The sequence below is a fragment of the Artemia franciscana genome, chromosome 8 (genome assembly GCF_032884065.1).
Source record: "Artemia franciscana chromosome 8, ASM3288406v1, whole genome shotgun sequence".
In the NCBI taxonomy this organism is placed as follows: domain Eukaryota; kingdom Metazoa; phylum Arthropoda; class Branchiopoda; order Anostraca; family Artemiidae; genus Artemia; species Artemia franciscana.
The window spans coordinates 40,991,829-41,007,575 of NC_088870.1; the positions used below are offsets into that span (position 1 = coordinate 40,991,829).

The 15,747-nt window shown below is 36.2% G+C and overlaps 1 protein-coding gene across 1 annotated transcript in view; it reads left to right on the forward strand.

The window, feature by feature from the left end:
* LOC136030434 (facilitated trehalose transporter Tret1-2 homolog) overlaps positions 1–5,221 on the forward strand; it is a 50,421-nt gene extending 45,200 nt beyond the window's left edge. The window contains exon 7 of the mRNA XM_065709418.1: positions 4,594–5,221. Coding sequence (XP_065565490.1) covers positions 4,594–5,079 — 486 coding nt within the window. The 3' untranslated portion in view covers positions 5,080–5,221. The remainder of the gene's footprint in view (positions 1–4,593) is intronic.
* The last annotated feature ends 10,526 nt before the right edge of the window (positions 5,222–15,747 follow it).

Here is a 15,747-nt window from a genome sequence, read left to right on the forward strand (position 1 = left end):
TAAATCATTGAAATTATTTTGGCCCCAGGAAAAGCAATGATCCCGGATACCAGCGCAGGACAGGGATCAAAATATCTTCTGGAGTCTATACCGAAGCACTTAAGCCGGATAGCAAGAAGTCCCTGGGACTTACAGTATGAATGGAGGCTTTGTGCAATCCTGGGCCCATCTTGGTCACAACATGGTCTTCAGCACTTGGCGATACTCTTTTATCAACAAGAGTGGAAATCCTGTACAGACAGTCCCAAGCCTATTACATCCGACTCATTATATATTCACGCCTACAAATATTATGCTACTATGGGGAGGTAACCCATAGTAGATAAATTAGTTAGGAAGAGGTTTTTTCAGCTCGAAAACGCCCGTCAAAACAGACCAAGCCCAGAAGAATTATCCATTAATCAGAATCCCATAGCGAATGCTGTGTCGTTTACTAGGCTATAATTTCCTCGAGGGACGCCACTCCTCAAGTAGGAATAGAGTTGACCGCAAGGTGCCCGGTATGGCAAACCCCGAAAGGGTCGAGCCAGCCCTTTGCAGAGGCCGTTGTCCATAGATCTGGATCTTACGCCCTGCCACAGTTGTCTTCCTATAGAGGATCATCCCATGATGGTGTTCTCCGTCACCATGCAATTTGACCCATTACTGGGAGAAGATTTGTAACTCATGGGACATGTGAACACACCGGTGGGCCCTGTTGAGTGTACATTTGAGGGGCCTCCTTTCTCCTCCACCTGCATTTATGGCCCCGGGCGAGGGTGACCCAGCGTCTAATATGGACCCCCAGGGACAAGGTCCTCCCTAGGCCCATTCCTTTTATGGAGGTACCTTACATATCTGTAGGGCGTTCCCCTATTGCCAGCTGGGGACACGCTGAGCCTGGGGGAGGCCCCTAAAGGGCAGTAGACTCATAGAGCTTTTTTTCTTTTTTTTGATAAAATTTTCTTGGGGGTAAATATCTTAAATTATGTTTGGAAAAAGCTTATGTGATGAATTCCTTTAAATTATGTGGTGGCAAAATTACATGTGAAAGAATGGGTTGTTAAAATTACTAAAGTGATTTGACAAAAAAACATGCCCATAGAATGGAAACCAGACGAAAAAAAAAATACAAAAAGATACAATTTAAACACTAGTATATCAATAAAATGAGACAACACAGGCGACCAACAACTTAATAATGCACACGTGCACTTAAAATTTTTTGTAGAAACAGTAGTTTTTAATGGGGAACGTTAGATATTAAAATATTAATGCATTATGATACAATGTATTACAAGACATAACTTCGCAAATTTTAATGACTTTTAAACGAGCATAAACTTCATATACATAACTAAGGTTAATTCCTTGGTAGCTCAACGTAAGCAGTATTGGTAACTTGTAAGAGTGGAGCTTGTCGCTAATGTCGAAGAAATAATCACCAACACCATCTAGAACTTAGTGGTTCTTAGTGTAATGATAAGATAAAATTAGTGTAATTATTGAAATTGGTAAAATTAGTGTAGCAATAAGTGAAAGATCTCCGTTTCTGAAAAAAACGCATTTGCGAAGCTTTAAAAAAACGCTAAGAGACCCCAAACGTTAGATGGCGTTGGCGATTTTCCTAGATACAAGTACAAGTTCCCACTCTTATACTCTAATACCCGTACTCTTTTGCTCAGAGGGTGACACTTGCCGACAAAGTCTTTATACATCGTATAATCAAAAGAGCACGGGACAATAACCTGAAACCCGAATTGTCAATAAAACAAAGTCTTCTTTCGAATTTGCGCTTTACAGAAGACACAATACATTTAAAATGTTTTAAATTTTCTGACTTCATTCAAGCAAAAATTATTAAGACTGTAAGGAGCAATATATGTATATTAAACTGTCAAACCTTATTCATTTGTTTTTTCTTCAGTGAAGTGTAAATTATGCTCTGGTCTTCAGAAGGTATGGGTAGTGTCCGTCACACTCTCATTTATTTCTGCTCGTTTTGAGTTTGACTTGGTGATTTAATGTTTCTTTTGGTTTTGGGTTTCATTTATTTATTGATAGTGATTTGTAGTAGTTTTACGATTGGAAGATCATTTGACTATATTTCTGCTCATATTTAGTTTATGGGGCTCTTTACTTTTCTTTGAAAAGCTTATTCGGTGGGAAAAACTTTTTAAATTAATTTCTGTTCGTTTTTTATTGAAATAGTCTTTTTCATGGAAAAGGAAAGCAATATTTTAAATCTTCTAGGTTTTTTTCTTGTAAGAATACATAGTTTGGCCTGCTATTTGTATGTTTTTAAAAACATACACCCTTCTGAAAATCTGGACACACATAGTATTGTTTAATTTAGTTTTATACTACCTCAATTTGACCTAAAAAATGAAACTTAATACCATTCCACAAAAATTATATCTATGCCCTCTGGATACACTTATACTCTTTTTACACTCTAAATAGTTTCTCCTCGATAACGTTAGCGTTAGTAGTCACAGCAATCATAGTAATAGTATTAATATTATTCACATAGTGCTTTCTGTCTAGTTCAAAATTCAGGGGAGTTTTCTTTGGTCTACTGGATGACTTCTTTAATCACTGACAGACTTGGATTTTTCAGACTGTTGTCTTGCTGGAAACCACAGCGGACAGCTTACAAGACATGGTTGACCATGTCTCCAAGACTTCAAAGCACATTGACCTTTCCATAAGTAGTTTCAAGACCAAAGTGATAGTCGTCAACCATTCGGCTCCACATCAAATCATCGTGGACGGCAAACCAATAGAAAAAGTCAATTAATTCAAGTTCATCGGGTCTATTTTATCTCCAGATGGTGGAATTGGAAAAGACATTTCTGCTTGGGTATCAAAGGCTTGGGGAGTCTTTAATAGTACAAAAAAGGCACTATGGGCCAGACATCAGATCTCAACAAAAACCAAAGTCCAAGTCAAAACAAGAGCCTACATATCATCTGTAAGATCTGTACTACTGTACACCTACGAGACATGGCCGCTCAAGGTTTAAGAGGCTAGAGCTCTGGAAGCATTCAATCACCACTGCCTCCACCATATACTAAGATCCAACAGATGGTCTAGAATTTCCAATAGCGAAATACGAAGTCGCTGCGATCAGGCTAAAGAGCTATCCCTTATCATCAAAATACGTCGCCTTAAACTCCTCAGCTATACCTTGCGTCAACCCAAAGATACGATATGTCGCGACGTCCTTATTTGCGATCCAGTACCATCCTGGAGACGGCAGAAGAAAGATCTTTGGCAAAAATTCAAAGAGGACCTTGAGCCACGGGGAAGCTTCCGTAGGTATATTAGGAGATGGGACGGAGACTGGGTGGAGGCCACTGGGGAAGCTGCAGCAGACAGATCTAAATAGTAGTCAGAAGTAACTTCAAAGTTCAGTGGTGCCGGGCAGGACAGTTGTTCGTCTGGTTCCCGCCAAAAATAGGTTCAAAATCCATCACAACTTACCCTGAAAGCTCTAACTTAATAATGTAAACTGTTCTTAAGGTTTTGCTGTATCACCCTTTGGACGATCTACGCACTCATAGTTCGTTCCGGCTAAATACTCTTGAAAGCTTCATCTTAGATTGCATAGTAGCAATAGTTTTAGTATCAGTATACACATAGCATCTTGAATTTTCTTCAACAACTGTAAATAGCGATAAAGACCTTACTGCCTTTCCATCGTAAACATCAAATTACAAATAGCACAGTAGCAATCTTTTTCGTAAGACAGTGGAATTCCAAACTTTAAATGAGTATTTCGGCCCTATGACCAAGGGTTCGGCATACCACAAATAAAAATAAAAAAGAGGAACTTACATTAAAATACGAACTTTAATGCAAGAGCTGTTTTAAATATTTTTTTTTTTTTAATTTAAAACAGCTCTTCCATCATACCTTCAACGAAGCTCAACCAGGACTCTAGTTTAGTTTTAAAGGTCGTACGATCGGATGGATTTTGGAGAGAGGGCTGGGAGGGGGTGGATAGTTGGCCTCCGATCGCTTTTGAGTGGTAAAACAGGAACTAGAACTTTCAATTTCCAATCAAATGAACTTCCTCCAAAGTTTATACGACCACGCCTTCCATAAAATCTTTATTTAACCTGGGGCACAAATTACAGCCCCTAGGCTCTGAGGGGCTGTGCCAACCCTGGGATTGGGTCCGATCACTTTAAACTCTTAAAAACAATACTAGAACTTCCGATTTTCCAATCGAATGAACACTCTCCAAAGTTTTTACGACCACGCCATAAAAACCCTATATGTTAACAATGGTCAACTATAGCTTAGTATTGTGCCTACCTTGCTCTTTACTTAGGCAGCGCTATTGTACTGCTCATGAGTTTATGCGACCAAAAGCAAACTTTATGCGTAAAACATTAATTATCGGTCTTTCTTTATGGAAAAATACATTTTCTCCTCGTTATTTGCTGCAATATTATTACGTATATTTTGCATTTACTGAAGATGGGGACGATAATTGGTGGGGGAAGGGGGGCTGATTTGAAGTAATCCACTATATGCACTGATCTTGTCTAGGGTGAATTAGTTTGTAAAATGGATTAAACATATTCTTTTTGTTTTTTTTTTCAGGAAACGCGAGGGCAGGAAGCGGCATCAGCAATAGGTTGGCTACCCTTAACATCCCTGGTAATATTTATCGCCGCTTTTTCTATTGGATTCAACAACATCCCCTTCTTGATTATGGGAGAGATTTTACCTTCACGCTTCCGAGCTCTTCTTGGACCCCTCTCGTCTTCTTTCAACTTAATTATGACTTTCACAGTTGTGAGAACATTCCCAATAATGGCAGACTCGGTTGGAAAATATGGTGTGTTTTGGTTTTATATGGCATGTTGTATTGTGGCCGTATTTTTTGTGTATTTTTGCCTACCAGAAACAAAGGGAAAATCATTAGAAGAGATTGAAAAGATGTTTGGAGGAGGTTTAGCTTGCCAAGACATGGAGAATCCAAAACCCATAGCAGAAGTTGAGAGAGCACCAAGATTAATTTTAGGAAGATATGATTCTGAGGATGAAGACGAGGATGATGGAAGATTGGCCCCTACTATTGCATAGAATGAGAGACACTAAAAACTTGAGAGGCCCAGGAACTATTGTGATTCAAAATCATTTTGTAGATATTCCGTTTTTATAGGACCTGATTTGATTCCAATGTATATATGTTATATTTGCTAAATAAATTATTTTTTACGCCATGAAATATATTCAATTTGGAAATGTCAATTTTACGGTTAGTATTTACTGGCTCACAAGTATTCCGTGATAACGTCAGCTAGACCTATAAAACCGCGGGTTACTGAAAAAAAAATGGCACATTATTACATTGGACATACAAATATTCTTATAGTTCCCCCTACCATAAAAATTGCAAACTATTGTGTATCAAATAGGGACAAAAAAGACTATATTTTTGAGGGAACGGGCGAATGGACATAGTAACGGACAGAGACAACGGTATAGCGTTGTCTATAGTAAAGTCCATAAGGCTTCAATGTTTTATTATTTATTATTAAATAATAATAAAAGAGTTTTTTTAAATGAAAGTAAGGAGCGACATTAAAACTTAAAACGAACAGAAATTACTCCGTATATGAAAGGGGCTATTTCTCCTCAACGCCCCACTCTTTACGCTAAAGTTTGACTCTTTCTCTTAACTCGACTTTTTAAAACAGTAAAAAACTTTAGCGCAAAGAGCGGGGCGTTGAGGAGAATATTATGATGAATATAAAATTATTCTGCAAAAATATCACTCTGCAGCACCCATATTACACAGGTATAGAAAATAACTGAATAAGATACATAAATAAAAAATATCAAAAGATAATTAAGATCTCAAGCGTTTATTAAACCCTTGGTAGAAGGGGAATTGCTACGGGTATGCTATAAATTGTCAGATTTGCTTAAATGTTATCCATATCAATTTTAGCTATTGATTACTATATTTTATTTTATAGTTAAGAACTCTAAGAACAATATGCTAAATATGACTAAAGCGGTTAATCTGATAATTACATTTAAGCTTAATTTAACTTTGCTTGGAGCATTTAACTTATGCTGGAGAACGCTGCATTCTCAGTAGCCCTAATACTACTACTTCTACTACTACTAACAACTCGCCACAGTACCAAGCCACCTGAGGCCAACACAGCCGCGCACGCTCCTCCTCTGTCCCAATCTATTCAAAACCTCCCTTTTTGCACCCTCCCAGAAAGTTCCCATTTCGCTTAAATCTTTATTTGCGACATCCTCCCACCCAAACCACGGACAACCTGCTTTCCACCCTAATAGTTTAGTCCAATTGTATCCATGTTAGAGCACCACAGACACCGTTAGATTTACTTTCAATTTTAAATGAAAGCCCCTCCTATTTTCTTTCAGAGAAAATATAATATATATATATATATATAAAATATAAGCTCATGGCTAAATAATGGGAAAGATAAAGTTCCAAGAAATATACAACAGAGGTATATAAAATTTCATGCTCTTGTGGTAAATTGTATGTAGGTAGAACACAGTAGAATTTACAAAATAGGCTACAGCAACAGAAAAATTCGATAGATTGCTCGCTAAGACAGAATAAAAAACCTGAAACATTTGAATCTGCTATAGCGGAACACATATAATTTTCCTCATCACAATATTTTATTTGATCAGACAAAAATTGTTGATAAGTCTGTAGGACTCATACAAAGTTTCAGAGAAATTATAGAAATAAAAAAGATTATCTATGGGGGTATTAGTATTAATAGAGATGAATGGGATTTTAAGATCAATTCAATTTATAATCGTTTAATTAAAGACCATTCAAAAACTTCAACGAGTACTGATTTGCATAATTGTCCCGAAACAAGTAATAACCTTACGAACGAAAGTCAAAGAATAATAAGAAAAATATTGTCAACCTTTTTTTTTATTAGCGTTCTACAATAATAAATTAAGTAATTACCTTATTCGATTCTTTAACAGAAGTAGTAGTAATTTTTATCAGCATCGAGCAATACAAGGCTCTTATTATAGAGTTCATACAGCGCCATATAGAGTCTAGTATCCTAAAACGTTTGAAAAATTCAAAATAGCAGTAATAACTTAATTTGCTAATGCTTTGGGTTATTATTTTTGCAGTATATTTCTTTCATTTCTTTCCAACTTTTAATAATAAACACGTAAAACAAAACTACTAAATTTAACCTGCCCAAGACAAAGCTGTTAGCTTTAGAAGAAGATTTTTTTAACATCAAGAAGCTTCACGTCCCGACGTCCTCACGTGCAGCACAGACCAAATATCTTCCAGGAACAACCTTTAGAGCGTAGCATCCCTCCCAAGACATTACCCAGATACTGTTTTCACAAGGTCACGTTTCCTAATGAAACGTGACCATAGGGAATGATGGAGGTAACTCTTAATCAACTGCACCACGTGATTTTTCTTTTTTACAAGAGTAAAAAACGATATAAACTTGAGTAAATGATCTAATGAGCAGTAATAAAATGAAAAGACAAAGAGAGAAAAAAGTTATATAAACAACAACAATGTATAACGGTACAGATTGTAAAAATCTTGGTAATGAACCTCTCGCAGCAAATAAAGAAAAAAAAATGTTATGTAGCCTAGTAAGCATTTAGGAATGCACTGAACAGTGATAGAGATACAATCAATTATAATTGATTAATACAGAAAAAATAAATAGAAGATGGATATTAATTATTTCCTTTACAGATGTATATAAACTTGAAAATCAGGAAACTAACACACAATTTATTTTTTTTTTTGTATTTCCAAAGAAGATAAACAAACAGTCCTAAAGATTTCCATAGAGCATGTTAATAAAAAAAATTCCAATTTTCATCTAAAACAGAAAACCTGAATCAACTATTTTCCGGAGTTGGGTAACAAATTGAGCGATGTCTTCTCTTTCTGTCAGCAGACCATTTTCCTCAGCTTTAACGTACCGGCAGTGAAGAACCTATAAAAGTAATTCGACGTATATGAAACCTGCTTTAGTAAAAATGTTGGCATTATTAACGAAAATGATATTTATAATTTTCTCCATCCTTATCGTTGGCAAAATTAGAAAGTCTTGGAAGCTAAACTGCCTAAGATAAATTAAGGCCCTTCATGGGGATCGCAATGGTTCTGAATCGTGAGTGCTCCAAAAGACGGTGGAGGATTTGCTAGATGTTTTCCAGAGAAATTGCCTACGCATTGTTTCGGATACCATATGACCGACCGTAAACAGTAAGCTGTACGAAAAATGTGGCTAAATCCCGCTTTCTAGGGCTTCAATGAAAGAAAGATTGAGATGGTTAGGTCACGTTCTGCGGATGAAGGATGACAGTTTGCCAAAGATTTTCCTTTTTGGTCAATCGCCTAGGGCCAAACGGAAAGCATGTCGTCCTTGGTTACAGTAGGAGAATGTTGTAAAGAAAGATTGAAGGGAAATGAGAACTTCCTAAGAGGGTGTAAAGAGGGAGACTTGGAATAGATTAGGACGGAGGAGGAACATGCGCAGCTGTGTTGGCTTCATGCGGACTGGTGCTGCGACAAGTTGCTAGTAGTTGTAGTAGTAGTAAGTGCAACGATTCTGTGGACGAAGGATGACAAATTACTAAATAAAGTCCTTGTCGGCCAACCATCTAGGGCCAAAAATAAGCTGGTCGTCCCCAAATGGGGTGGGAGGATGTCATATTGAAAGGTTTAAGGGAATGAAAACTTCTTGGGATGACGTAAAGAAGGAGGCTTTGGATAGATTGGGATGGAGGAGGAGCGTGCTTAGCTGTGTTTGCCTCAGACAGCTGGGTACCGCATAAGTTATTGTTAGTAGTAGTATGGGCAGCCCTTCTACAATTCATTACGTATAACTTAATAGTGCTACGGTAAAAACAACTGATTACAAAGAGGCTACCACCTTTGGACCCACCCAGCCACGCTTAATCCTATCCAAATACGTACAAGCAAACAAACGTGAGCACAAATGCATACTTGCTGTTAAATATCGACATATATCAGGTTGCATTATTATTCAAATACTAACTATAATGTTATTTAAAGGTTAATAATCATTTTTATAGGTGACGTATTGCTAGTATTTGATAGAAGGTTTTTAAACAATCATGTAACAATAATTTACTGTTGGTACAAATACATATCAATAAAATCTATTGCTCTTATTAGCTCTTATTGTCCTATCATGATCTTGCCAACACTTGGGAGATCTCTTGAGAGGCCGGTCTATAATGGAATTAAGAAATAAATCGATATAAACTGAATTAACAAGATTTTGAAAAATTCCTTTACTGAAAACATGCTCAGCCATTCGAACATTTGAGTACATCCAAGTGAAAAATGTCAGATTTTGCTAGCTCTTATAAAATAGAGAAATTACTTTAAAAAACCGCTGTTGGTATGGGAGTGAACCCAAGTTTCTCTGGTGACTAGCAAAAACTTCCACCCCCTGAACCCCAACTTTCTATTTAGAAAAATTGAAAGTCATGGGCTTGGCATGCAGTTTTATACATACTTTAGAGCCAGTTACACTTGCCGAATGTGCAGTGCAGGGGTACAGTTTGTATATCATTTATTTTCAGTTCTTTACCGTATAAAAAACTTGCTGCGTTTAATTTCTATTTCAATTTTTTGATTTGTATCGCTAGCAGCTTTCCTAAACTTATAAAAGGCTTGCGATAACATAAAAAAGAGGATCCTGATCAATATTGTTTTCTGCAAGCTCCCCACTGATAAACTCTTAGAGATGTGGCTGCCCTATGGCACCTTGCTAAGCTGTGTAATCTTCTTGCTATGTTTTAGTGATCTTCATATCTCAACTGGTAAAAATCTCCAAAGAAATTGACAGTGGTTGCCTTACAGAGGAAAATTACTTCTCCGCTATGAATTATTCCAAATCGATCAAGGTGTTATTAAACAGTTCGTGGTAACGAACCGTAGTAAGGAGCGACCCGGGCTCAATAGTAAACGAAACTCTTAAATCAGAATTTTGATGCTAAAAGATACATCAAAAGAATCGGATTTTTATGCTGATTTTAAATATATAGGTTTCATCAAATTTAGTCTTTGTCATCAAAAGTTACGAGCCTGAGAAAATTTACCTTATTTTGGAAAATAGGGGGAAACACCCCCTAAAAGTCATAGAATAGAAAATCACACCATCGCATTCAGCGTATCAGAGAACCCTATAGCAACAATTTCAAACTCCTATCTACAAAAATGTGGACTTTCGTATTTTTTGCCAGAAGACAGATCACGGGTGCGTGTTTATTTGTTTGTTTGTTGTTTTTTTTCTTTTTCCCAAGGGTCATTGTATCGACCAAGTGGTCCTAGAATGTCGCAAGAGGGCTCATTCTAATGGAAATGAAGATTTCTAGTGCCCTTTTTAAGTGACCAAAAAAGTTGGAAGGCACCTAGGCCCTCTACCACGCTCATTTTTTCCCAAAGTCAACGGATTAAAATTTTAAGATAGCCATTTTGTTCCGCATAGTCGAAAACCATGATAACTATGTCTTTGGGGATGACTTACTCTCCCACAGTCCCTGGGGGAGGGGCTACAAGTTACAAACTTTGACCAGTGTTTACATACAGTAATGGTTATTGGGAAGTGTACAGACGTTTTCAGGGGGATTCTTTTGGTTTGGGGGTTGACTTGAGGGGAGGGGGCTATGTGGGAGGATCTTTCCTTGGAGGAATATGTCATGGGGGAAGAGAAACTCAATGAAAAGGGCGCAGGATTTTCTAGCATTACAATAAAAAAAAATGAAAAAATAAACATGAAAAAAGTTTTTCAATTGAAAGTAAGGAGTAGCATTAAAAGTTAAAACGAACAGAGATTATTAAGCATATGAGGGTTCTAAAAATACTTTAGCATAAAGAGCGAGGTATTTAGGAGGAGATAAATGCATTGCTCTTTATGCTAAAGTATTTTTAGTAATTTCAACTACTTATTCTACGGCCTTTCTGATTCAGGGGTCATTCTTAAAGAATTGGGACAAAACTTATAGATTTAGTATAAAGAGCGAGGTATTAACGAGGGGACAAACAACCCTCATATGCATAATAAAAATATAAGAATATAAAAGTTTGTTACGTAAGTTAATTCTTAAGTTACGTATATATTTTTACTAATAAAGACGTTCGTTAAAAATTAAAAGTTCTAGTTGCCTTTTAAGTAACCAAAAAATTGGAGGGCAACTACGCCTCCTTCCCCACCCCTTATTTCTCAAAATCGTCAGATCAAAATTAAGAGAAAGCCATTTAGCCAAAAAAAGAATTAGTATGCAAATTTCATTTTAATAATTTATGTGCGGAGAGTCAAAATCAAACATGCATTAATTCAAAAACGTTCAGAAATTAAATTAAAAAAACTAGTTTTTTTAACTGAAAGTAAGGAGCGACAATAAAACTTAAACCGAACAGAAATTACTCCGTATATGAAATGGGTTTTCCCCTCCGCAATCCCTCGCTCTTTACACTAAAGTTTGACTCTTTGCCACAATTATTTTTTTTAAAACAATTAAAAACTTCAGCGTAAAGAGCGAGGCGTTGAGGAGGGGACAACCCATTTCACATACGGAGTAATTTCTGTTGTTTTTAAGTTTTAATGTCGCTCCTTACTTTCAGTTAAAAAAAACTAGTTTTTTTTTTTATTTAATCCCATAAAAAGAAACAGCTCATCATCATGGAATGACGTTTGACACAAACTCACCTTTCCCCAACTTATCAGAGTAAAATCCTACGTGTTTCAATATCGATGAGAACTCAAAGGGGTGAACCAACAACATAATGAGTCATTCTCGACAAAGAGTATATGAGTTTAGATAGACTATGGCATAATAGTCTATGGTAGAGTGAGCAAATCTGTTTTAAAACAACTTGACACTCACCAAAACCACGGGTTTCTGAAAAGTCTTTGAGGTGAATAAATAAGAAAAAAAACACACAGGAACAAGCAATCTTAGACTTTTTATCCCCCCCCCTGTACTATGCAGTCCCCATACACTCAGGTTGAGTTCTCTTAAGATAACAGGTCAGAGCAATCTTTGGAGCTTGTTAAAGCTCTCTATAATTCTACACTAATTATAATCAATCACCCTCTTGACCATTTATGTCGAAGCACTCAATGGGGGGCACCAACAGCATAGTGAGTCATTTTTAACAAACACTATATGAGAGTTTAGATAGACTATGGCATAATAGTATCTAGTACAATGAGCAAATCGGTTTTAAAACAACTTGAAACTCACCAGAAACACTGGTTTCTGAACAATTCTTGAGGTGAATCGATAAAAAAAAAAACAAAAAAAAAAAAAAAAAAAAAAAAAAAAAAAAAAACTGAAAGAAGCAATCATAGAATTTTTATCCGCCTTCCCCCTGTACTATGCAGTCTTCATAAACTCATGTTGAGTTCTCTTAAGATAATAAATCCTTGGGGCTTGTTAAAGCTCTCTATAATTCTACACTAATCACAATCAACCACCCTCTTCTCGAATTATGTCGAAAAACTAAAATTTGCAGATAGACTAGTATTGTAATGCCCTTGTCTTCATGGGATCTGACTGCTGTAGTACGGCTCCTAAGTGAAATAGCATTTTACCAGCAGCAATCTGCGCCAAAAATCAAAACAGCAAAACAGCATTGGAAATGCTGTTAAAACATGACACTAGTCCCCATCAAGTAATAATTTAAATCAGCTCTACATTCCCTTACTTCAATTAAAACTGGATCAAATCTTTGTACCATGCAGCAAAAGTTACAGTAATTTTTAGTTAGCAAATCCAATAAAGCGTATGGCCTTTTAACTGCATCAAAGCTTATATTTAACCGTCGTATCCTAGCTAGGATGTATAAACCAATTGCTGTCCCGCATTTGCCCACCCTTCCGGTGTTTTGGTCTGTTTTTTCGCTTGTTATATCAAAGGAATTCTAGTTGCTTCTATAAGTTTGCAAAATATTTGCTTCGGTTGTCTCTTTGACTAGCAATAATGACTCGTCTTCATAATATGGAGTTGATAATCCTGTGATTGCGATATTTAAAAAAGAGATTTTTAAATCTTGTATGTTTCTTGGTTTTTTCCTATTTATTTTTCTTCTCTTGATTACTCTTCCAGTGTTGTATTTTTACGTCTACGATGGGCAATAAATATATGCATACATACGACACAGGAATACGTTTTAACCAAAGGATACCTCAAATGGCAAAAGACAAACTCAAACTCCCATACATCAACCATCATCCCTCTTCTTAAAGACACCTTTCGACACAGAATAGAAATAGAAAACACTACAATTTCCCCCTGCAAATTGCAATTTTCTTCAGGGCAAATGAAACATACAGCTCTCCTTTCCACCCTATTGGAACCACAACTTTACATTTATCTCTTGTAGTAAGTAGCTATTAATTAATGTATCAAGTTTAAGATGAACTAAATAAGTAACTACGTAAGAAATAAGTTTTAGTGAACATAGTGAAAAAGATAAGGTGGTGCCTGCAGATTTATGTTCCACATTCTTTGTGACCCTACAACCAAGCATGTCAAAGTACTGGAGGTTTTAAAAGTTTTTAACGGAGGTCGTATTTTTTTGCTTCTTAACGGGGGCTGGGGCTTTTATCCTAAAAAGAAAAAACTTATAGTAAGAACGTCTGAAGGTTTGATGTTGTTCTTATTTCTTATATAAGATTTCTGCTTCCTTATATTTAAACAATGGCCTAGAGAGACGTATCAGTGCCACTTGTCTCATACCTATGCAAAAAATGTGATTTTCCTTCTTATTGAAGATGGGACCTAGGAAAACTCGAGAGTTAAGGACAATGACAAATTCAAGGGTGTATTTGTTATTTCAATTGGACGTTTTTGAGCTTCTTAGTCCCTTTATTCAAATTCTCTAGATTACTTCTTGCAATTAGAAATTGCTGTTCAATTAAATCTGAATAAAAACAACGATTTTTGAATAATCCTTAGGAGACATTTTTATGTTGGAAAAATTTGACACTAGACATTTTTTTCTTTTACTTTATTTTAGCTACAACAGGCTTTTATTTGAACTTAGCCACGATTTTATTTGAAAACATGAAACAAAAATAAGGTTTCACTGCATTTTCAGACTAATTAAAAGCTTATTACAAGTTTTCGAGTCAAGTCCTAAAATGTTTCCTGACGAGTTAAAGCTTGAATAAAGTACATTTTACTACCGGCAGTCTACAAAGTATGCCACGAATGCCTCCACATCTACGCCTCCATATCTACGCTAAAAGAATATCTACAACTTCGACCGATACCAAACGCACCTGAAAGTTATCCCTGGGCTGACCGAAGAAGCGGTGATCCGAAAGTCTGACCGAGTTCCTGACGATGACAAACTTCAGACAGAGCAAAACACAAGCACTCGCAATGGACCGAAGCAGATGAAGGAGGTAGACCTCACTCTCTACACCAAGTAGCGCACAGCAGGAGACACAACTAACTAACTAACCAGCTATTATCAAACGTAATACGTAATACTAAAGTAGAGAGGTGTTGACTTACCTTTAACTCATGAGGAACATCACTTGAAATGACAAGCCCATTCCGTTTTACAGCTTCATAAACAGTAGATGAATGAACAGAATCAACCAAGTGGTCGTTGCCGCTTTTGAAATGAATCACATTCCAATCTGAATCTTTGTCTATTCTTATTTCCAGTTTCGAACTTTTCAACCATGCACAAAATGATTCTTCAAATAAATAGCTTTTAGTCAAGAATTCAACTAATTGTGGAGACACCTTTACATATCTTTCAGAATATGATTTAGATCCTATCTTTTGACATAACAACACAGAATTGATAGACTCTTTGCAAACAGCTACAAAATCCAATGGTGATATAATAAAAGAATTTATCTTGAATGCCAAGAAAGCCTTTGTCTCCAGTAACGGTATTCTTAGCGAATTTGGAAGAACCATTGAAACGTATATTAAGCATTTAATACCTGTCCCCTTAAATTTAACATTGGTATAGAATATAAGATTGTTTCCTGGTATCCAACTCTCCGTGGGTTGATACACAAAGTTAGACTTCTTCCCTCCTCTTAATGTGCAGATAAAGCGACAAAATTCTCTTCTAAAACATACTGATGTTCCATTTTTTATTAGTACTTTTAAAATAAAATCCTCTGATTTATCTTGCTTGGCAAGTTCAAACTTGATAGGGAATAGGGTTTCTAGATCGAAATGCTCAAAATTCCAGAGAGCATTTACTTGCTCGAAGAATTTGTGACGATCTTCTGTCGACTTTTGGACGGTGCTCAGCTCTCGGGCTACAACACGAAGTCTGTCGAACTTATCGGAGAACATTTTCCATCTATCTAAAATAAAGAATGCAAATTAAAGCATTACTGTTAATCTTAGAGAGCAAAAGGGTTTGTTATTTATAAAAATTGGCTGAGTTACTACCCCTTTTTAGTCTGAGTATAATATGGTCAGCAACTCAAGTTGTCATCGGGAATGAAGATTTGTACTGGGCTACAACATGAAATCTGTCAAAATTTTTCAGAGATTTCCTATTAATCTAAAAAAAACTAGAATGTAAACTTCAAAAAATACTGTTAACTAAAAGCAAGTCGAAATCTTGATTCTTATGGAGAGAAACGGAAAATACTTGTACAAACATTCCTTTTATTATCTAATAAAGAAAATCGTACATTAAAAATGAACAGAAACTGATTTGAAAAAACT